The following is a 24,014-nucleotide window of genomic DNA, read 5'->3' on the forward strand; positions in this document are numbered from 1 at the left end:
GAGGGAGTGCTGCACTGCCGGAGGCGCCGTCTTTCAGGATGAGACGTTAAACGGAGGCGCTCGTCTGCCCCTCTCAGGTGAGTGTAAAAGATCCCAGGGCCACTATTTTAAGGACATGTGTGAATCATCTCTAAACAAATCACAGTTGCGCCTCGGAACTTTGTATAGCAAATGATTCCTCATTTATGCACTCATAGAATGACACAGCACAGGAGGAGGCCATTCAGCCCATCGTGCCTGTGCTGGCTCTTTGAAAGAGCTGTCCAACTAGTCCCACTACTACTGCCCCACTACTCTTTCCCCCACATCCCTGCAAATTTTTCCCCTTCCACTATTTATCCAATTGCCCTTTTGAAAGTTACTATTGAATCTGCTTCCACCGCCCTTTCAGGCAGCGCGTTCCAGATCACAACAACTCGCTGCGTTAAAAAAAAATTCTCCTCCTCTCCCCCCCTCTGGTTCTTTTACCAATTATCTTCAATCTGTGTCCCTCTGGTTACCGACCCTCCTGCCACTGGAAACAGTTTCTCCTTATTTACTCCATCGAAACCCTTCCTGATTTCGAACGCCCCGATTAAATCCCCCCCTTAACCTTCTCTGCTCTGAGGAGAACAATCCCAGCTTCTCCACGTTAATTGAAGTCTCAATTCCCTGGTTCCATTCTCTGTTCTAAGGAGATCTGTACATCACTGCCAGTGTTCCTGTCCCTGCCTCCCCTTTGTACTCACTCAAATGCTGATGACCTGGTCACGTTGACCCTGCTGTCCAGGAGGAAGTGCTTCTGCGTGAGGAGGCCTGAAGTGGTGTTGATGGTGACGACAGGGTAGCCCATCTGTAAGACCCAAGTGTCCAGGATGAACTCCAGGTTGCTGGGCAACCTCACTGTTAATTGGTTGTTCACGGCCTACGCACGGGAAAGGGGGAGGCAACATTAAAGAGGTCACTTTAAACCCATGCCCCCAAATCCCTCCATCATCTTCCTTCACCCTATCTCTTCGGGCATCTCCGACTACATGTCCCAAAGTGTGCCCTCTCCTTCTGGTAGTCTCCATTCCGCCCCATTCCACCATGCCCATGTTCTCCTCTTTCATCTATACCCCCCTCCTCAGCACTTTTTGCAAGAGATATGGAGAAAAAGTAGGGAAATGGAGTTGAGCTAAGGATCAGCCATGATCTGATTGGATAGCAGAGCAGGCCAAAGGGGCTGAATGGCCTCCTGCTGAGCCCAGTGTTCCTTTGATGCAGCCTCTTCTCCTGCTCCCTCCCCACACCTCCTTACTTACTGCCCACTGGCCACTGCTTTCACTGAAAAGGACCCAGGACAGTCTGTTAGATTGATGCCCTGAAAAAGGATTGCCACTCATTCAGAGGATCTGAATCAGGTTCGAGTGCAAAGAGCAGAGGAGTTTCCACCAGATCGCCAAGAACTGGAAACTCATCCAGCCCAGCTAGCCCATCAGTGATTGGATACCTAGCCCAACTAGTCCATCAATGATTGGATCCATAGCCCAGCTAGCCCATCAGGGATTGGATACCTAGCCCAACTAGTCCATCAATGATTGGATCCATAGCCCAGCTAGCCCATCAGTGATTGGATACATAGCCCAGCTAGTCCATCAGTGATTGGATACCTAGCCCAACTAGTCCATCAATGATTGGATCCATAGCCCAGCTAGCCCATCAGGGATTGGATACCTAGCCCAACTAGTCCATCAATGATTGGATCCATAGCCCAGCTAGCCCATCAGTGATTGGATACATAGCCCAGCTAGTCCATCAGTGATTGGATCCATAGCCCAGCTAGCCCATCAGTGATTGGATACCTAGCCCAACTAGTCCATCAATGATTGGATCCATAGCCCAGCTAGCCCATCAGTGATTGGATACCTAGCCCAGCTAGCCCATCAGTGATTGGATACCTAGCCCAGCTAGCCCATCAGTGATTGGATACCTAGCCCAACTAGTCCATCAGTGATTGGATCCATAGCCCAGCTAGCCCATCAGGGATTGGATACCTAGCCCAGCTAGCCCATCAGGGATTGGATACCTAGCCCAGCTAGCCCATCAGGGATTGGATACCTAGCCCAGCTCGTCCATCAGTAATTGGATACCGAGCCCAACTAGTCCATCAGTGATTGGATACATAGCCCAGTTAGCCCATCAGTGAGTGGATACCCAGCCCAGCTATCCCATCAGTGATTGGATACCTAGCCCAGCTATCCCATCAGTGATTGGATACCTAGCCCAGCTAGCCCATCAGGGATTGGATACATAGCCCAGCTAGCCCATCAGGGATTGGATACCTAGCCCAAACAGCCCATCAGGGATTGGAATCATAGCCCAGCTAGCCCATCAGGGATTGGATACCTAGCCCAAACAGCCCATCAGGGATTGGATACTGAGCCCAAATAGCCCATCAGGGATTGGATACATAGCCCAGCTAGCCCATCAGGGATTGGATACATAGCCCAGTTAGCCCATCAGGGATTGGATACATAGCCCAGCTAGCCCATCAGGGATTGGATACATAGCCCAGTTAGCCCATCAGGGATTGGATACTGAGCCCAAATAGCCCATCAGGGATTGGATACATAGCCCAGCTAGCCCATCAGGGATTGGATACTGAGCCCAAATAGCCCATCAGGGATTGGAATCATAGCCCAGCTAGCCCATCAGGGAGTGGATACTGAGCCCAAATAGCCCATCAGGGATTGGATACATAGCCCAGTTAGCCCATCAGGGATTGGATACATAACCCAGCTAGCCCATCAGGGATTGGATACCTAGCCCAAATAGCCCATCAGGGATTGGATACCTAGCCCAAATAGCCCATCAGGGATTGGATACATAGCCCAGCTAGCCCATCAGGGATTGGATACATAGCCCAAACAGCCCATCAGGGATTGGATACCTAGCCCAAATAGCCCATCAGGGATTGGATACATAGCCCAGCTAGCCCATCAGGGATTGGATACCTAGCCCAAATAGCCCATCAGGGATTGGATCCATAGCCCAAATAGCCCATCAGGGATTGGATACATAGCCCAAACAGCCCATCAGGGATTGGATACCTAGCCCAAATAGCCCATCAGGGATTGGATCCATAGCCCAGCTAGCCCATCAGGGATTGGATACATAGCCCAAACAGCCCATCAGGGATTGGATACCTAGCCCAAATAGCCCATCAGGGATTGGATACATAGCCCAGCTAGCCCATCAGGGATTGGATACCTAGCCCAAATAGCCCATCAGTGATTGGATCCATAGCCCAAATAGCCCATCAGGGATTGGATACCGAGCCCAACTAGTCCATCAGTGATTGGATACCGAGCTCAGCTAACCCATCAGTGAGTGGATACCGAGCCCAGCTAGCCCGTCAGTGATTGGATACCTAGCCCAGCTAGTCCATCAGTGATTGGATACCGAGCCCAGCTAGCCCATCAGGGATTGGATACCTAGCCCAGCTAGCCCGTCAGTGATTGGATACCTAGCCCAGCTAGTCCATCAGTGATTGGATACATAGACCAGCTAGTCCACCAGGAATTGGACAGATTTCCAGCTAGCCTACCAGTGATTGGACAGATCTCCAGATCGAAATCAACACGTGTTTCCTGCCAGCCATGTTGAAAGATTAGGCGTACAATTAGCGCCTGAGGAACGGGGGACAGTGCCATTGAATTTGTAGGCTTTGGTGTCTCTGCGCCTCCATTTTTTTAACGAAGAAGGCCCACTCAAATCTAATTAGTTCACTCGTTCCAAATAGTGCATAGAATCATAGCATGATACAGCACAGGAAGAGTCTATTCGGCCCATCGTGCCTGTGCTGGCTCTTTGAAAAAGCTATCCAATTAGTCCCACTCCCCCCTGCTCTTTCCCCCCATAACCCTGCAAAGTTTTCCCCTTCCAGTATTTATCCAATTCCCCTTTTGAAAGTTACTATTGAATCTGCTTCCACCGCCCTTTCAGGCAGCGCGTTCCAGATCACAACAACTCACTGCGTTAAAAAAAAATTCTCCTCATCTCCCTCTCTGGTTATTTTACCAATTATCTTAAATCTGTGTCCCTCTGGTTACCGACCCTCCTGCCACTGGAAACTATTAATATCCTTGATAATTTTGAACGCCTCGATTAAATCTCCCCCTTAACCTTCTCTGCTCTAAGGAGAACAATCCCAGCTTCTCCCAGTCTCTCCACATTAACTGAAGTCCCTCATCCCTGCTCCCATTCCGGTAAATCTCCCTCCGCACCCTCTCCGAGGTCCTGACATCCTTCCCAAAGAACAGAGCTCAGGCGTGAACTGTTCTCACTGTGTCTGCTCTGGTGTCTCTCCCGCTTGGTCATCACAATACTAGACTCTCAACTAGACTAGGAGACGCTGGGCACGACCCAGTCCTAGGCCAGCTTTGGGCCTCCCGCTCTCTTACGGCCTACTCTGTGGTCACGACGCTCAGGCCCAGTTGCGGTTACCTTGTTTAGATGAGCGCGGAGGTCAGCGTAGGTGACTGTCTTGTAGCTGAATTCCCTCAGATAGCTCTGCAAGAGTTTGACTCATTAATTCCGAGGCAGCGACGCTCATGAAAGACAGATACAATCAAATCGACGCTTCTCCTCTTACCACTAGGCCTTGTATGAACACCTTCTCCGACAGGAAGTTGGAGACCATTCGGAGAACTGACGCACCCTGTCGGATCGGACATAGGATATTAGGCAGCTGGCGGGCAAGAGAAACCAGCAGGCTACAGGGAAGGCAGCTCTCTGCCCTCGGGAGTCCGAAGGTCGGTGGGCGCGAGTCGCCACTCCAGAGACTCAAGCCCATAATCCAGGCCGGCGCTCCCAGCGCCAGCACTGATGGAGTGCTGCACTGTTGGATGAGACGTTAAACCGAGGCCCCCGTCTGCCCCCTCTCAGGTGGGCATGAGCAGTCCCACGGCTGCCATTGGAAGAAGAGCAGTGGGGAAGGGGGTGGGGGTGGGGGTTGGGGGGAGTTCTCCCCATGCCCAGGGGCCCAATATCTATCCCTCAACCAATACCCGAGTTATCAAGGTCATTATCACGTTGCCATTCGTGGGATCTTGCTGTGCGCGCATTGGTTTCCATTTCGACAGCGGCCGCACTTCAAAAAACAAAAGCGCTTCATTGGCTGCGAAGTGGCCTGAGGCGTCCTGAGCTGGCGACAGGCGCCACTGAAATGGGAATTCTTTCCTCCGGCACCCTCAGGATGGTGGGATCCAGGCGCAGCACCCTGTCTCCGACTGGAACCCATCCTTTCCCAGCCCCGAAGAACCGTGGCGCTCCTTCCCCTTCTCCTCCTCGTCCTTGTCCTCCCCCCACCCCCCCACCCCCACACCCCAGCTGTTGCCCTCTGACCTTTCACCTCAGGCTCCTCACCTTCTCGTACGTGATGTCATCGAACAGTTGGCTGATGTGCACGACAGTGGTCACGTCCTGTGGCCCTGGCGACAGCGGGTGGGAGTTAGCCAAAGCGTCAGCAATGAAGGCGAAACGCAGACTTTTCCCTGCAAAGAGGGAATCCTGACGAGACAATTGCAAGAGGATTATTTGAACTCCCTCCCCAGGTGGTTCAGTGGGCAGTGGCGCTGAGGCAGGGAAGGCCAAGTCGGCCGCAGGCCAGTGGGCCGCACTCGTGCCTATGGGTTAGACAGCCGTGGGTTGGAGCCTCAATCCAGGCCCGCACTCCCAATGCCTACTGAGGGAGTGCCGCACTGTCGGAGGTGCCATCTTTCGGATGAGGCATTAAACCAAAGCCCCCCGCCCCCCCATCGTCTGCCCCTCTCAGGTGGATGTAAAAGATCCCACGGCCGCTATTGGAAGAAGGGCAGGGAGTTCTCCCCCGGTGTCCTGGGGCCAATATTTACCCCACAACCAAACATCACTAAAAAACAGATTTCCTGGGTCATGATCACATTGTGGGAGCTTGCTGTGCGCACATTGGCTGCCCCGTTTCCTCCGTTACAAATGCAAGTCTCTCTTTCATTCACAGATTTAACCGGGAGCCCGACAGGGCCTTAAAGAGTTTGGGTTGGGGCAAAATAAATATCAGGCCGGTTTCGGGCCTTAATCCAGCCTGCATGTACTTGAGCTGAAGATCAGAAAAAGGCCCAAATATAAATAACTGTTCTTAACGTGGCCACACAGAGCAAGTGGGTGCAAGTGAGTCATGTGAATCTTTGACAGTGTCAGGGCAGATCAATAAGGCTCTGAAAAGGACATTGGGGTTCCCTTCCATTAGAAATAGAGGCAGAGAATCAAAAGGCAAGGAGGCTGTTATTAACTCTTTCTTAATCTCTGGTTCAGCCCTAGTTGGTGTTTTGGGTCCAATTCCAGGCCCCGCGCTTTAGGAAGGATGTCGAGGCCTCGGAGAGGGTGCGGAGGGAGATTTACCGGAATGGGAGCAGGGACGAGGGACTTCAGTTAATGTGGAGAGACTGGGAGAAGCTGGGATTGTTCTCCTCGGAGCAGAGAAGGTTAAGGGGGAGATTTAATCGGGGCGAACAAAATCAGGAAGGGTTTTGATGGAGTAAATAAGGAGAAACTGTTCCCAGTGGCAGGAGGGTCGGTAACCAGAGGGACACAGATTGAAGATAATTGGTAAACAAACCAGAGGGGGAGATGAGGAGAAGTTATTTTTAACACAGAGAGTTGTTGTGATCTGGAACGCGCTGCCTGAAAGGGCGGTGGAAGCAGATTCAATAGCAACTTTCAAAAGGGCAATTGGATAAATACTGGAAGGGGAAAAATGTGAAGGGATATGGGGGGAAAGAGCAGGGGGAGGGGAGTGGGGCTAATTGGATAGCTTTTTCCAAGAGCTAGCACAGACACGATGGGCTGAATGGACTCCTTTTGTAGCTGTCGAATTCTATAAATTGCTCTTATAATCGTGTCAGGTTTATTGTATTGTTTGATATATTATATGAGAGAGTTTACTTACCGTGTCCCACTCTGGGTTGACGAAGGCATTCCCCAGATAACTGAAGTACGTGGCAAGTCCTTCATTTAACCACACATCGTTCCACCATTGCATTGTTACCAGGTTCCCAAACCACTGCAAGAGAACACGCAATGCGGCCAATGGGGACACAGCATTTCAACCTGTTCATGGCACAACAGACTCCTGGGGAATGCGTATATATTGCTGCAGGGAAGTGATTGGGTTACTTTCACCTCAGTTGCCAGAGCGGACTTACTGTGGGTAAGTCTCACTGGCCCATTGAAGAATGTGTAGAGGGAGCTTTACTCTGTATCTAACCCCCGTGCTGTACCTGTCCTGGGAGTGTTTGATGGGGACAGTGTAGAGGGAGCTTTACTCTGTATCTAACCCCCGTGCTGTACCTGTCCTGGGGAGTGTTTGATGGGGACAGTGTAGAGGGAGCTTTACTCTGTATCTAACTCCCGTGCTGTACCTGTCCCTGGGAGTGTTTGATGGGGGACAGTGTAGAGGGAGCTTTATTCTGTATCTAACCCCCGTGCTGTACCTGTCCCTGGGAGTGTTTGATGGGGGACAGTGTAGAGGGAGCTTTACTCTGTATCTAACCCCCGTGCTGTACCTGTCCCTGGGAGTGTTTGATGGGGACAGTGTAGAGGGAGCTTTACTCTGTATCTAACCCCCGTGCTGTACCTGTCCTGGGGAGTGTTTGATGGGGGACAGTGTAGAGGGAGCTTTACTCTGTATCTAACCCCCGTGCTGTACCTGTCCTGGGGAGTGTTTGATGGGGACAGTGGAGAGGGAGTTTTACTCTGTACCTAACCCCATGCTGATTGCCGTGTGGGCCCGCTCACCGTGGCTCAGTGGGTCACTCTCTCTCACCTCCGAGTCAGAATGCCGTGGGTTTGAGCCTCCATTCCGGAGACTTGAGAGCACAAAATCCAGGCTGACTCTCCCAGTGCCAGTACTGAGGGGGTGCCGCACTGTCGGAGGTGCCGTCTTTCGGGTGAGGCCCTGTCTGCCCCTCTCAGGTAGACGTAAAGGATCCCACAGCCGCTATAGGAAGAAGAGCGGGGTGGGGTCGGGGGGCCGGGGTGGGGGGGGGCGGTGCAGGGGGGGGGTGTTTTCCCCAGTGTCCTGGGTTCAATATTTATCCCTCAACCAGTATCTCTAAATGAGATTATCTGGGCTTCATCACATTACCGTGTGCGGACTCTTGCTGTGCGCAAATTGCCCTCCACGTTTGCCACTTGACAGCAGTGACTACACTTCGAAAAGTGTACTTCATTGACGGTAGTGCACTTTGGGTTTGTGCAAGGAGTGATAGAAACGCACGGAGTAGAATAGATGGAGTATTAAGATGAGTTTGTACGTGTTAGTTAATAATAAAAGACCACAGTGTGAATGTCTGTCTGTCGTGACTGCCACCCCTGAGAGGTGCCATCCAGTGCATGCCAGGGTGGGCATCTCATTACCCACCTGGTGTGACAATTCATGGGCAAGGACCAACATCAGGGTTTGCTTGGACTTCTCTGAGTCCTCCTCAGGGTCGTAAAGAAGGTTTATTTCTCTGAAGATAATCATTCCCCAGTTCTCCATGCCCCCGCTCTCGAAACTAGGAACAGCAACCAGATCTGCAGAGGGCCGAAAAGAAATGGTTAGTCGGAGCGCTGGCTGTGGCTCAAGTGGGCGGCACCTTTCCTCCGCTCAGTCAGCAGGTAGAGGGTTCAGGTAACCCATAATCCAGGCCGGCACCCCCGGTGCCAGTACTGAGGGAGTGCCGCACAGTCGGAGGGGCCGTCTTTCAGGATGAGATGTTCAACCCAGGCCCCCGTCTGCCCCTCTCAGGTGGATGTAAAAGATCCCACGGCCACTACTGGAAGAACAGGGTGTTGGGGGGAGGGGGGCGGGGGGGGGGGGGGGGGGTGGAGTTCTCCCCGATGTCCTGGGGCCAATACTTATCCCTCAACCAGCATCATTGATAAGCATTAACTGGGCATTCAACTTGTGGCGGTTTATGGGATCATGCTCTGTATAAAATGGCTGCTGCTTTTGCTGGCATCACAACAGTCACTGCCCCTTCCGAGTGATTCAATGTCGATGTAGCAATTCAGGGATATTAGGGTGATATGGAAGCTGGTATCTAAAATGAAAGCAGTGTAGAGGGAGCTTTACTCTGTATCTAACCCCGTTTTTTTAAATATAAGGTGGCCTTTATACCCCAGGCCCTCTTTTATATCTTTTATGTCGAGGGGGCCTTTCTTCCTCAGGCCCCCTTTATATACATTAAAAAAAATAGCAACTTTATTAAAATCAAATAAACAAAAAACTCAAATTAAAATGCCATTCTCGGCGTCGACCGCCAGGGACTCCGCACTCCCGAGCCTCCTCGCCACCCGCATTGAGGGGCATCCGGGGGTTTCGACTACTCCTCCGCCCGCCGGACCGTCCCCGGAGTCGGCTGCCCGGGCAGCCGAGGCGCTCTCCTCCACTCTGACTGGAGGCGACCATGTTCCAGACTCGGAATAGATCCCGGTAAAAGACAGGCAACTCCCTCAGAGAGACGCGGCTAACAGACCCCACCGGGAGCTGCGTGTCATCTTGAAGGCAGTGACACTGGCGGAAAAAATACGTCGCCAGCGCACACCATCTGGGAGGACGCTCGACGTACAAGTATCTTTGCAGGGTCCGAAGGCGGAGAGTCGCAGCCTGGGTGCGGACACACACCAGCGACTGGCCGCCCTCCTCGATCGGGAGAATCAGGACCGCGGCAGAGACCCAGTGTTTCCTCTTACCCCAGAAGAAATCAACGAGATTCTTCTGGATCCTGTTGGCGAAGGCAGGGGGCGGGGCCAAAGCGACCAACCGGTACCACAGCATGGAGGCCACCAGTTGGTTTATGACCAGCGCTCGGCCCCTGTAGGAAAGCACTCGGAGCAGTCCTGTCCAGCGCCCCAGCCAAGCGGTGACTTTCGCCTCCAACTCCTGCCAGTTTGCCGGCCAGGCTTCCTCAGCGGGGCTAAGGTGGACTCCCAGATAGAGGAGGTGCGTGGTGCTCCACGCAAAAGATGTCAACTCCTCCGGCAGGGTGTACACCCGCCACTGACCCACCAGGAGTCCGGAACATTTCTCCCAATTGATCCTCACAGAGGACGCGGCAGAAAAGGTCTGCTGGCAGTCGCGCATCCTCCGCAAGTCAACGGGATCTGTGATTGCGAGGAGCACGTCGTCGGCATAAGCCGAGAGGACGACCCACATGGCCGGCTCGCGCAGAGCCAACCCCGTCAACCTCCTGCGAAGCAGGCACAGGAAGGGCTCCACGCAGATGGTATACAATTGGCCGGACATGGGGCATCCCTGACGCACTCCTCTCCCAAAGCGAAGGGGCGCCGTCAAGGACCCGTTAACTTTGACTAGACACTCTGCGGCGGCGTATAAAAGTCGGACCCGGGCCACGAAATGCGGCCCGAGTCCGAAAGGGCGCAGAGTCCCGAAAAGTATCTAACTCCATTTTTTTTTCTTTTTTTTTTTCTTTTTATTTTTTAGTGGCCCTTATACCCCAGGCCCCTTTTATATATTTTATGTTGAGGGGGCCTTTATTCCTCAGGCCCCCTTTATATACATAATTTTAAAATAACTTTATTAAAAACAGATAAATAAACAAAAAACTCAAATTAAAATGCCATTCTCGGCGTCGACAATGCACTCCAGTCCCTGCAGTGCCCACCGGTCGCGGAAGGCCTCAGGCGTACCGGCGGACACCGCATGCTCCTTTTCCAGGGACACCCGGGCGCAAACGTAACTGTGGAAGAGGGGCAGGCAATCAGGGAGGACGGACACCCCGACGGCCCGCAACCTGGACCTGTGAATTGTAACCTTGGCCAGGCCTAGGAGCAGACCGACGAGGGGATCCTCCTCCCGGCCCACGTCACCCCATGCTGTACCTGTCCTGGGAGTGTTTGATGGGGACAGTGTAGAGGTTGCTTTACTCTGTATCTAACCCCATGCTGTACCTGTCCTGGGAGTGTTTGATGGGGACAGTGTAGAGGGAGCTTTACTCTGTATCTAACTCCGTGCTGTACCTGTCTTGGAAGTGTTTGATGGGGACAGTGTAGAGGGAGTTTTACTCTGTATCTAACTCCGTGCTGTACCTGTCCTGGGAGTGTTTGATGGGGACAGTGTAGAGGGAGTTTTACTCTGTATCTAACCCCGTGCTGTACCTGTCTTGGAAGAGTTTGATGGGGACAGTGTCGAGGGAGCTTCACTCTGTAAGAAAGACCACACTGACCATATGTTGAACTATCAGACAGTAACCCTTAGATCAAGCTCCTCTTGTCTCGCTGTGAATTCTCTGTGGGAGATCCCACTTACCTAACTTTTTCAGTGGGTAGAATATGTCACATTTCTGCTCGTAGTATTCAAGGAATCGTCCAGCAGCCTTTAATGCATAGGCCCCCTGCCCAGCAATAATTGCCTGCTTGCGGCCCCAAACCTTAAACTAAAAGAGAAAGAAATTGGTTGAAATTGCCACTTAACTGAGTAAATGTCTCGCCAACAACCCCCACGTCCTCTACTGTTTCCTCCGACCATATGACCCCAAGCCTCCATTCACAACCTCCCCCAACGCCACACCTTCAGATTTAATATCCCGGAATCTTACAGCACAGAAGGAGTCCATTCGGCCCATCCTGCCTGTGCTGGCTCTTTGAAAGAGCTATCCAATTAGTCCCACTCCCCTCCCCCTGCTCTTTCCCCCACATCCCTGCACATTTTTCCCCTTCCAGTATTTATCCAATTGACCTTTTGAAAGTTACTATTGAATCTGCTTCCACCGCCCTTTCAGGCAGCGCGTTCCAGATCACAACAACTCTCTGCGTTAAAAAAAAATTCTCCTCCTCTCCCCCCCCCCCCCCCTCTGGTTCTTTCACCAATTATCTTCAATCTGTGTCCCTCTGGTTACCGACCCTCCTGCCACTGGAAACAGTTTCTCCACATTTACTCCATCGAAACCCTTCCTGATTTCGAACGCCCCGATTAAATCTCCCCCTTAACCTTCTCTGCTCCGAGGAGAACAATCCCAGCTTCTCCCAGTCTCTCCACATTAACTGAAGTCCCTCATCCCTGCTCCCATTCCGGTAAATCTCCCTCCGCACCCTCTCCGAGGTCCTGACATCCTTCCTAAAGTGCGGAGCCCTGAATTGGACACAATACTCCAGCTGGGGACTAACCAATGATTTATAAAGGGTGAGCATAACCTCCTTACATTTGTACTCTGGTATCATTTTCAGATACAAAGTTGGCCATCAAGGTTACTACAGAGTTGAGCCTCTACGACATCCAGTAATCAGAAGTTCGCAAACTGGATAAACAGCAGCATGAACTGGTTGGGCCGAATGACCTGTTTCGGTGCTGTACGTTCTGTAGAGTTCATCTTAAATAGATTCAGTGTTACTGTCGCAGGTTAGTAAATGAACTGTGTTATATGACCAGGGCCCCTTAACCAAGGCAGTTCATAGTTTCGGTGTTACATTTCTAGCTTAGTTCCTGGGCTCCGAACACCACATTCAGATCGAGTCAGTGTTCCGTTCCCTGGTTAGCGTTAATTATGCAAAACAAGGTTAAAAGGTTAACTCATGGAGATAGCTGACCAAGTCCATTAAAATATTTAGTCAGTGATGACCAGGTCAGTGTATCATGTAAGATTATCAAATTAGTCAATTTATTTAGTGTGAGGTCACCAGGTTGGTGTGTAATATGACATTACAAGGTTCGTTCAGTCAGTTTGACATTGCCAAGTTAGTTAATATGTTCAGTGTGACATTACCAGGTGAATCTGTCATGTGACAATATCAAGTTAGTTAATGGATTTAGTGTGGCATTCCCACATTTCCAAGGACACCACACGGCTCCTTAACTGTTACCTGTATTCCATTAAAAACCTCCTCGATGAACTGGAACTCGGATACAACACAGGCCAGCAGATATGAAGACATCTTCAGGGTGCGATCAAACGTTGTCACAATCCAAATCTGCCCTTGTATCCACATCTCAGCCCTACCTGCAATTGGACAGAGGAACGGAGAGTATTCACAGGTTAGCACGCAAGGAGGAGGGGGAGGGGGGAATGGAGGGGTGAGAGGGGAAAGAGGAGAAAAGTGTGGAGAAAAAATAGGATAAAAGGGAATGATTCGCTCCTGTCTGTGGTACTGTACGGTGTGTGTGTGTGTGTGTGTGTGTGTGTGTGTGTGTGTGTGTGTGTGTGTGTGTGTGTGTGTGTGTGTGTGTGTGTGTGTGTGTGTGTGTGTGTGTGTGTGTCAGCTCCTGTACATGTGGGGGTCCTTCGCCATGAGGTAGTTGGTCTCCACCAATGGGCTACTGGGGCCCCCTCACTCCGACCCACTTGAAGCCTGCCAAAGGTCAGTACCTATGAGAGAGCAGAGGGTAATAGCTTCAATCCTTCAGAACTTACTGTTGACGGGCATGTTGGAGATGGCTGAATGGTCAGGCCAGTGTATCACCGTCAGGTCAAAGGTTGCCTTCAACGCTGGTTCATCGAAACATGGGAATATTTTGCGGGCATCGGTTGGCTGCATCATCGTCATGGCCAAGATCCTAGAGAGTGGGGAGAAGGGCAGAACGTGATTGGGAACGTCATATTGGTCAGTGTGGCTGGGTGGGTGTGTGCGTGGGCAGGACTGCGGGGAAGTGGGGTTTACCCTCACTCTCAGTCCCACTCACTGTCAGGTCACAGAGGTCAGAGTGGAGCCAACGGGTCGCATTCTCTCTCTCTCTCTAGCCCAGTGACACTGGGACTGAAGGACAATGCCCCTCCCCCATCACCAGCTGTGACTTGGAGCAGTACCATTCCCGGCACTGCGGTGAACCACTGAATCCATCAGTGACCGGGGGTGGCGGGGGGTGGGAGGGGGGGTGCAGAACCAAAGATCAGCGAAGGACCGGCCAAGACTGGGCACCGTCACGGCACCCAGGCCTCTCTGTCCAGATCTGGAAATGCTGCAGTGCCTCAGATGCTGCCAAAGGAACCAGCGGGTTCCAGCCCCTTCCTTATAGCCGTGATGGGCAACGTACCCTGGTATGGCCTGGGGGATGGGGTGGGTTAGCATCTTTTATGTCAACTGCCTGGTTTCTGCTTGCTTTAAGCTCCCCCATGGGGCAGGAGAAACTTCATTCGCCTCGGAGTTAGAAGATTGAGGGTTCAAGCCCCACCTCAGAGACTTGAGCCCATATTCAATGCCGATCCTTCAGTACAGAGGGAGTGCTGCACTGTCGGAGATGCCCTCAAGATGAGACGTTAAATTGAGTCCCTGGTCTCAAAAGCTTGGTCAAAGAGGTCGGTTTTAAGGAGCTTCTTAAAGGAGGAGAGAGAGAGAGAGTGGGAGAGGGTTAGGGAGGGAATTCCAGAGCTTAGGGCCCCCCAGGCAGCTGAAGGCACGGCCGCCAATGGTGGAGCGATGGGAATCGGGGGATGGGGGAGAGGCTGGAATTGGAGGAGCGCAGAGATCTCGGCGTAGGGGCTGGAGGAGGTGACAGAGGTGGGGGTGGTGGTGGGGGTGTGGGGGTGGGGGTAGTGCGGAGGACCATGGAGGGGATTGGAAAACAAAGAGGAGAATTTTAAAATGGAGGCGTTGCCCAACTGGGAGCCAGTGTAGGTCGGCAAGCACAGTGGGGGGGGGGGGGGGGGGAGGCAGTGGGGGGTGATGGGTGAACGGGACTGAGTGACCTTTGACCATTGTCATCAACTGGACTTCAGTAGCCGCCGGGTGGCAAACCCCTTTGACCCTGTCTGCACGCGGAAGTTCTCCCCACTTACTTGGTCGTGCCATCTTCCTCGTACTCAGACCTGTACAGGCCGACCAGGGCATCAGTCAGCTCTCCGCGGAAGGCCGTCTGCAGAGTGTACACATCGCCCTTCTCGAGCGGGCTGTCGAGGACTAACACCAAGTACTCGTTGGCTTTCTCCTCCCAGAACTTACTCACGGTGACGGTCGTGTTGTCCGCCCTGGAGACTCTCATTGGCTTGGTATAGTTGAGCATTTTGCTGTGGATGATGATGAAATTGGTCCTGTTCAGGCACTGGAAGGTGACCACGGACCTGCCGTAGAACAGGAAGAGGCCGGAAGAGCTCTCCCTGAAGAGCCAAGGCCAAAGCTCCACCTCGTAGTTGATGGGTATGAGGGTGTCGGGGAGTTGAGGAGCCTTCCAGGGCTTCTGGACTGGGGGCCTGACCCCTGCTGGAGAGTCCTCTGACGCCCGCCCGCTATTTGAGGCCTGTGCAGCAACTACCAGGCCCAAAATCGTCAAGGCCTTTCGAATCCAGGTCATTTCCAAGGTCACTGTGTAGAAAAGGACATTAATAATAAAATCAAGAAGGGTTTTGATGGAGTAAATAAGGAGAAACTGTTTCCAGTGGCAGGAGGGTCGGTAACCAGAGGGACACAGATTGAAGATAATTGGTGAAAGAACCAGAGAGGGAGAGGAGGAGAATTTTATTTTTAACGCAGCGAGTTGTTGTGATCTGGAACGAGCTGCCTGAAAGGGCGGTGGAAGCAGATTCAATAGTAACTTTCAAAAGGGCAATTGGATAAATTCTGGAAGGGGAAAAATGTGCAGGGATGTGGGGGAAAGAGCGGGGGGGGAGTGGGACTAATTGGATAGCTCTTTCAAAGAGCCAGCACAGGCACGATGGGCCGAATGGACTCCTTCTGTGCCGTATCGTTCCATGGTTCTGCTGCCATTTGTCAGTCAATGGGTCGAAGATGGCACGGTTGTGGATCCCTCTGTCTTACGCTTGCCGGGGTTGGGGCGGGGGTGCGCGCGGGAGGGGAGTCAGTGGGGAAAGAGGTGCAATGGGCACCTCATTCCTGTCACTGCCGTGCAATGGCCCCCACCCAATGGCCCATTCTTTCAGTGACCCCTCCCCCCCACCCCACGTAACCATCGCAATTCGGTGACCGCCCGTCCCACCTATCCTCTGCGTGGGGCCCGTGCTCGCACTCCCGAGCTCCTCACCTGAGCACCTGCCCATTTATTGGCGTAGTGCCCACTACACAAATGGCAGAGAGTTGGGCATTGGGTTCGATGGAGTGACTTGGGTGGCGCCATTCTGGACTAGCCCCGATACCTGCAGGAAACCTCTCCCCACCTCCCCATCCACCGGCTCATTCCTTCCTAATGAAAACCGCCCCTCCCTCAGTGAACCTCTTTCAGTCTATCACAACCCAGGCTTGTGACTCCACTCCTCTTTTCGATTTACCTTCTCGCCCCCACTGCACCGATGAGTCTCGCTGCTGTCCTTCGCTGCCTGGCTTAACCTTTCACCTCGCTCTCCCACTAAACAGTACAAGGATTGGGCGCCAACCTCTTTGAGACAGTTGCCGCAGCCAATCACTGCTCCGGAAAAGCATCTGGGCCTCTTGCTCACCTCGGATGGTCAACTCCGTGATGTCACAATGCAGCTGCTGTGCATGTGACACTTTCTGATGCCAGTGATTGGACAAGGAGCCGATTGCGTCACAATGGCCTCCAAACTTGCAGCAGGATCGATGCGTAGACGTTCCATCATTTGCATGAACAACATTCTGCAGTCAGGTCACTGCAACGTCCTGACAACGTAGAGTAGAACCAATAAACAGTGAGTCCCACCATCAGAATCCCAATAAACAGTGAGTCCCACCATCAGGGTCCTAATAAACAGCGAGTCCCACCACCGGAGTCCCAATAAACAGCAGGTCCCACCACCAGAGTCCCAATAAACAGCGAGTCCCACCATCAGAATCCCAATAAACAGTGAGTCCCACCATCAGAGTCCCAATAAACAGTGAGTCCCACCACCAGAGTCCCAATAAACAGGTCCCACTATCAGAGTCCCAATAAACAGCGAGTCCCACCATCAGAATCCCAATAAACAGTGAGTCCCACCATCAGAGTCCCAATAAACAGTGAGTCCCACCACCAGAGTCCCAATAAACAGGTCCCACTATCAGAGTCCCAATAAACAGCGGGTCCCACCATCAGAGTCCCAATAAACAGCAGGTCCCACCACCAGAGTCCCAATAAACAGCGAGTCCCACCATCAGAATCCCAATAGACAGTGAGTCCCACCACCAGAGTCCCAATAAACAGTGAGTCCCACCATCAGAGTCCCAATAAACAGTGAGTCCCACCACCAGAGTCCCAATAAACAGTGAGTCCCACTATCAGAGTCCCAATAAACAGCGGGTCCCACCACCGGAGTCCCAATAAACAGCAGGTCCCACCACCAGAGTCCCAATAAACAGCGAGTCCCACCATCAGAATCCCAATAAACAGTGAGTCCCACCATCAGAGTCCCAATAAACAGTGAGTCCCACCATCAGAGTCCCAATAAACAGCAGGTCCCACCACCAGAGTCCCAAGAAACAGCGAGTCCCACCATCAGAATCCCAATAAACAGTGAGTCCCACCATCAGAGTCCCAATAAACAGTGAGTCCCACTATCAGAGTCCCAATAAACAGCAGGTCCCACCACCAGAGTCCCAATAAACAGCGAGTCCCACCATCAGAATCCCAATAAACAGTGAGTCCCACCATCAGAGTCCCAATAAACAGTGAGTCCCACCACCAGAGTCCCAATAAACAGTGAGTCCCACTATCAGAGTCCCAATAAACAGCGGGTCCCACCATCAGAGTCCCAATAAACAGCGTGTCCCACCATCAGAGTCCTAATAAACAGCGGGTCCCACCATCAAAGTCCCAATAAACAGCGGGTTCCACCATCAGAGTCCCAATAAACAGCGGGTCCCACCACCAGAGTCCCAATAAACAGCGGGTCCCACCATCAGAGTCCCAATAAACAGCGGGTCCCACCATCAGAGTCCTAATAAACAGTGAGTCCCACCACCAGAGTCCCAAGTGGAGTTTGCAAGTTCTCCCTGTGTCTGCGTGGGTTTCCTCCGGGTGCTCCGGTTTCCTCCCACATGCCAAAGACTTGCAGGTTGATAGGTAAACTGGCCATTATAAATTGCCCCTAGTATAGGTAGGTGGTAGGGAAATATAGGAACAGGTGGGGATGTGGTAGGAATATGGAATTAATGTAGGATGAGTATAAATGGGTGGTTGATGGTCGGCACAAACTCGGTGGGCCGAAGGGCCTGTTTCAGTGCTGTATCTCGAAATAAAATAAATAAATAATAAACAGCGAGTCCCACACCGAAGTCCCAATTAACAGCAGGTCCCACCACAAGAGTCCTAATAAACAGCTGGTCCCACCATCAGAGTCCTAATAAACAGCGAGTCCCACCATCAGAGTCCCAATAAACAGCGGGTCCCACCATCAGAGTCCCAATAAACAACGGGTTCCACCATCAGAGTCCCAATAAACAGTGGGTCCCACCACCAGAGTCCCAATAGCAGCAAGTCCCACCATCAGAGTCCCAGAAACAGCGAGTCCCACCATCAGAGTCCCAATAAACAGCAGGTCCCACCATCAGAGTCCCAGGAAACAGCGAGTCCCACCATCAGAGTACAAATAAACAACGGGTCCCACCATCAGAGTCCCAATAAACAGTGTATCCCACCACCAGAGTACAAATAAACAGCAAGTCCCACCATCAGAGTCCCAATAAACAGCGAGTCCCACCACCAGAGTACAAATAAACAGCAAGTCCCACCATCAGAGACCCAATAAACAGCGGGTCCCACCATCAGAGTACAAATAAACAGCAGGTCCCACCATCAGAGTCCCAATAAACAGCGAGTCCCACCACCAGAGTACAAATAAACAGCGAGTCCCACCATCAGAGTCCCAATAAACAGCGAGTCCCACCATCAGAGTACAAATAAACAGCGAGTCCCACCATCAGAGTCCCAATAAACAGCGGGTCCCACCATCAGAGTCCCAATAAACAGCGAGTCCCACCATCAGAGCCCCAATAAACAGCGGGTCCCACCATCAGAGTCCCAATAAACAACAGGTCCCACCATCAGAGTCCCAATAAACAGCGAGTCCCACCATCAGAGTCCCAATAAACAGTGAGTCCCACCACCAGAGTACAAATAAACAGCAAGTCCCACCATCAGAGTCCCAATAAACAGCGGGTCCCACCATCAGAGTACAAATAAACAGCAGGTCCCACCATCAGAGTCCCAATAAACAGCGAGTCCCACCACCAGAGTACAAATAAACAGCGAGTCCCACCATCAGAGTCCCAATAAACAGCGAGTCCCACCATCAGAGTACAAATAAACAGCGAGTCCCACCATCAGAGTCCCAATAAACAGCGAGTCCCACCATCAGAGCCCCAATAAACAGCGGGTCCCACCATCAGAGTCCCAATAAACAACAGGTCCCACCATCAGAGTCCCAATAAACAGCGAGTCCCACCATCAGAGTCCCAATAAACAGTGAGTCCCACCACCAGAGTACAAATAAACAGCGAGTCCCACCATCAGAGTCCCAATAAACAGCGAGTCCCACCATCAGAGCCCCAATAAACAGCGGGTCCCACCATCAGAGTCCCAATAAACAACAGGTCCCACCATCAGAGTCCCAATAAACAGCGAGTCCCACCATCAGAGTCCCAATAAACAGTGAGTCCCACCACCAGAGTACAAATAAACAGCGAGTCCCACCATCAGAGCCCCAATAAACAGCGGGTCCCACCATCAGAGTCCCAATAAACAACAGGTCCCACCATCAGAGTCCCAATAAACAGCGAGTCCCACCATCAGAGTCCCAATAAACAGTGAGTCCCACCACCAGAGTACAAATAAACAGCGAGTCCCACCATCAGAGTCCCAATAAACAGCGAGTCCCACCATCAGAGCCCCAATAAACAGCGGGTCCCACCATCAGAGTCCCAATAAACAACAGGTCCCACCATCAGAGTCCCAATAAACAGCGATCCCACCATCAGAGTCCCAATAAACAGTGAGTCCCACCACCAGAGTACAAATAAACAGCGAGTCCCACCATCAGAGTACAAATAAACAGCGAGTCCCACCATCAGAGTCCCAATAAACAGTGAGTCCCACCACCAGAGTACAAATAAACAGTGAGTCCCACCACCAGAGTACAAATAAACAGCGAGTCCCACCATCAGAGTCCCAATAAACAGTGAGTCCCACCACCAGAGTACAAATAAACAGTGAGTCCCACCACCAGAGTACAAATAAACAGCGAGTCCCACCATCAGAGTACAAATAAACAACGGGTCCCACCATCAGAGTCCCAATAAACAGCGAGTCCCACCATCAGAGTCCCAATAAACAGTGGGTCTCATCACCAGAGTACAAATAAACAGCGAGTCCCACCATCAGAGCCCCAATAAACAGCGGGTCCCACCATCAGAGTCCCAATAAACAACAGGTCCCACCATCAGAGTCCCAATAAACAGCGAGTCCCACCATCAGAGTCCCAATAAACAGCGAGTCCCACCATCAGAGCCCCAATAAACAGCGGGTACCACCATCAGAGTCCCAATAAACAACAGGTCCCACCATCAGAGTCCCAATAAACAGCGAGTCCCACCATCAGAGTCCCAAAAAACAGTGAGTCCCACCACCAGAGTACAAATAAACAGCGAGTCCCACCATCAGAGTTCCAATAAACAGTGAGTCCCACCATCAGAGTACAAATAAACAACGGGTCCCACCATCAGAGTCCCAATAAACAGTGATTCCCACCATCAGAGTCCCAATAAACAGTGGGTCTCACCACCAGAGTCCCAATAAACAGTGGGTCTCACCATCAGAGTACAAATAAACAGCGAGTCCCACCATCAGAATCCCAATAAACAGTGAGTCCCACCATCAGAGTCCCAATAAACAGTGAGTCCCACCATCAGAGTCCCAATAAACAGCAGGTCCCACCACCAGAGTCCCAAGAAACAGCGAGTCCCACCATCAGAATCCCAATAAACAGTGAGTCCCACCATCAGAGTCCCAATAAACAGTGAGTCCCACTATCAGAGTCCCAATAAACAGCAGGTCCCACCACCAGAGTCCCAATAAACAGCGAGTCCCACCATCAGAATCCCAATAAACAGTGAGTCCCACCATCAGAGTCCCAATAAACAGTGAGTCCCACCACCAGAGTCCCAATAAACAGTGAGTCCCACTATCAGAGTCCCAATAAACAGCGGGTCCCACCATCAGAGTCCCAATAAACAGCGTGTCCCACCATCAGAGTCCTAATAAACAGCGGGTCCCACCATCAAAGTCCCAATAAACAGCGGGTTCCACCATCAGAGTCCCAATAAACAGCGGGTCCCACCACCAGAGTCCCAATAAACAGCGGGTCCCACCATCAGAGTCCCAATAAACAGCGGGTCCCACCATCAGAGTCCTAATAAACAGTGAGTCCCACCACCAGAGTCCCAAGTGGAGTTTGCAAGTTCTCCCTGTGTCTGCGTGGGTTTCCTCCGGGTGCTCCGGTTTCCTCCCACATGCCAAAGACTTGCAGGTTGATAGGTAAACTGGCCATTATAAATTGCCCCTAGTATAGGTAGGTGGTAGGGAAATATAGGAACAGGTGGGGATGTGGTAGGAATATGGAATTAATGTAGGATGAGTATAAATGGGTGGTTGATGGTCGGCACAAACTCGGTGGGCCGAAGGGCCTGTTTCAGTGCTGTATCTTGAAATAAAATAAATAAATAATAAACAGCGAGTCCCACACCGAAGTCCCAATTAACAGCAGGTCCCACCACAAGAGTCCTAATAAACAGCTGGTCCCACCATCAGAGTCCTAATAAACAGCGAGTCCCACCATCAGAGTCCCAATAAACAGCGGGTCCCACCATCAGAGTCCCAATAAACAACGGGTTCCACCATCAGAGTCCCAATAAACAGCGGGTCCCACCACCAGAGTCCCAATAGCAGCAAGTCCCACCATCAGAGTCCCAGAAACAGCGAGTCCCACCATCAGAGTCCCAATAAACAGCAGGTCCCACCATCAGAGTCCCAGGAAACAGCGAGTCCCACCATCAGAGTACAAATAAACAACGGGTCCCACCATCAGAGTCCCAATAAACAGTGTATCCCACCACCAGAGTACAAATAAACAGCAAGTCCCACCATCAGAGTCCCAATAAACAGCGAGTCCCACCACCAGAGTACAAATAAACAGCAAGTCCCACCATCAGAGTCCCAATAAACAGCGGGTCCCACCATCAGAGTACAAATAAACAGCAGGTCCCACCATCAGAGTCCCAATAAACAGCGAGTCCCACCACCAGAGTACAAATAAACAGCGAGTCCCACCATCAGAGTCCCAATAAACAGCGAGTCCCACCATCAGAGTACAAATAAACAGCGAGTCCCACCATCAGAGTCCCAATAAACAGCGGGTCCCACCATCAGAGTCCCAATAAACAGCGAGTCCCACCATCAGAGCCCCAATAAACAGCGGGTCCCACCATCAGAGTCCCAATAAACAACAGGTCCCACCATCAGAGTCCCAATAAACAGCGAGTCCCACCATCAGAGTCCCAATAAACAGTAAGTCCCACCACCAGAGTACAAATAAACAGCAAGTCCCACCATCAGAGTCCCAATAAACAGCGGGTCCCACCATCAGAGTACAAATAAACAGCAGGTCCCACCATCAGAGTCCCAATAAACAGCGAGTCCCACCACCAGAGTACAAATAAACAGCGAGTCCCACCATCAGAGTCCCAATAAACAGCGAGTCCCACCATCAGAGTACAAATAAACAGCGAGTCCCACCATCAGAGTCCCAATAAACAGCGAGTCCCACCATCAGAGCCCCAATAAACAGCGGGTCCCACCATCAGAGTCCCAATAAACAACAGGTCCCACCATCAGAGTCCCAATAAACAGCGAGTCCCACCATCAGAGTCCCAATAAACAGTGAGTCCCACCACCAGAGTACAAATAAACAGCGAGTCCCACCATCAGAGTCCCAATAAACAGCGAGTCCCACCATCAGAGCCCCAATAAACAGCGGGTCCCACCATCAGAGTCCCAATAAACAACAGGTCCCACCATCAGAGTCCCAATAAACAGCGAGTCCCACCATCAGAGTCCCAATAAAAAGTGAGTCCCACCACCAGAGTACAAATAAACAGCGAGTCCCACCATCAGAGTCCCAATAAACAGCGAGTCCCACCATCAGAGTACAAATAAACAGCGAGTCCCACCATCAGAGTCCCAATAAACAGCGGGTCCCACCATCAGAGTCCCAATAAACAGCGAGTCCCACCATCAGAGCCCCAATAAACAGCGGGTCCCACCATCAGAGTCCCAATAAACAACAGGTCCCACCATCAGAGTCCCAATAAACAGCGAGTCCCACCATCAGAGTCCCAATAAACAGTGAGTCCCACCACCAGAGTACAAATAAACAGCAAGTCCCACCATCAGAGTCCCAATAAACAGCGGGTCCCACCATCAGAGTACAAATAAACAGCAGGTCCCACCATCAGAGTCCCAATAAACAGCGAGTCCCACCACCAGAGTACAAATAAACAGCGAGTCCCACCATCAGAGTCCCAATAAACAGCGAGTCCCACCATCAGAGTACAAATAAACAGCGAGTCCCACCATCAGAGTCCCAATAAACAGCGAGTCCCACCATCAGAGCCCCAATAAACAGCGGGTCCCACCATCAGAGTCCCAATAAACAACAGGTCCCACCATCAGAGTCCCAATAAACAGCGAGTCCCACCATCAGAGTCCCAATAAACAGTGAGTCCCACCACCAGAGTACAAATAAACAGCGAGTCCCACCATCAGAGTCCCAATAAACAGCGAGTCCCACCATCAGAGCCCCAATAAACAGCGGGTCCCACCATCAGAGTCCCAATAAACAACAGGTCCCACCATCAGAGTCCCAATAAACAGCGAGTCCCACCATCAGAGTCCCAATAAACAGTGAGTCCCACCACCAGAGTACAAATAAACAGCGAGTCCCACCATCAGAGCCCCAATAAACAGCGGGTCCCACCATCAGAGTCCCAATAAACAACAGGTCCCACCATCAGAGTCCCAATAAACAGCGAGTCCCACCATCAGAGTCCCAATAAACAGTGAGTCCCACCACCAGAGTACA

General features: G+C 51.7%; 1 protein-coding gene across 3 annotated transcripts in view; it reads right to left on the minus strand.

Moving 5' to 3' along the window:
• Nucleotides 1-24,014, minus strand: part of LOC137356789 (aminopeptidase Ey-like) — a 43,229-nt gene that overhangs the window by 13,456 nt on the left and 5,759 nt on the right. For 2 of the 3 annotated variants that reach the window (XM_068022556.1, XM_068022558.1), the window contains exons 2-12: nucleotides 16,386-16,566; nucleotides 14,775-15,297; nucleotides 13,413-13,555; nucleotides 12,865-13,001; nucleotides 11,315-11,441; nucleotides 8,423-8,577; nucleotides 6,950-7,063; nucleotides 5,389-5,532; nucleotides 4,616-4,681; nucleotides 4,468-4,533; nucleotides 729-904 (exon numbers count right to left, since the gene is read on the minus strand). In XM_068022556.1, coding sequence (XP_067878657.1) covers nucleotides 729-904; nucleotides 4,468-4,533; nucleotides 4,616-4,681; nucleotides 5,389-5,532; nucleotides 6,950-7,063; nucleotides 8,423-8,577; nucleotides 11,315-11,441; nucleotides 12,865-13,001; nucleotides 13,413-13,555; nucleotides 14,775-15,286 — 1,640 coding nt within the window. In that variant the 5' untranslated portion in view covers nucleotides 15,287-15,297; nucleotides 16,386-16,566. The remainder of the gene's footprint in view (nucleotides 1-728; nucleotides 905-4,467; nucleotides 4,534-4,615; nucleotides 4,682-5,388; nucleotides 5,533-6,949; nucleotides 7,064-8,422; nucleotides 8,578-11,314; nucleotides 11,442-12,864; nucleotides 13,002-13,412; nucleotides 13,556-14,774; nucleotides 15,298-16,385; nucleotides 16,567-24,014) is intronic. The other variant, XM_068022557.1, reaches the window with a different exon arrangement.

The sequence above is a fragment of the Heterodontus francisci genome, chromosome 46 (genome assembly GCF_036365525.1).
Source record: "Heterodontus francisci isolate sHetFra1 chromosome 46, sHetFra1.hap1, whole genome shotgun sequence".
Taxonomy (NCBI): domain Eukaryota; kingdom Metazoa; phylum Chordata; class Chondrichthyes; order Heterodontiformes; family Heterodontidae; genus Heterodontus; species Heterodontus francisci.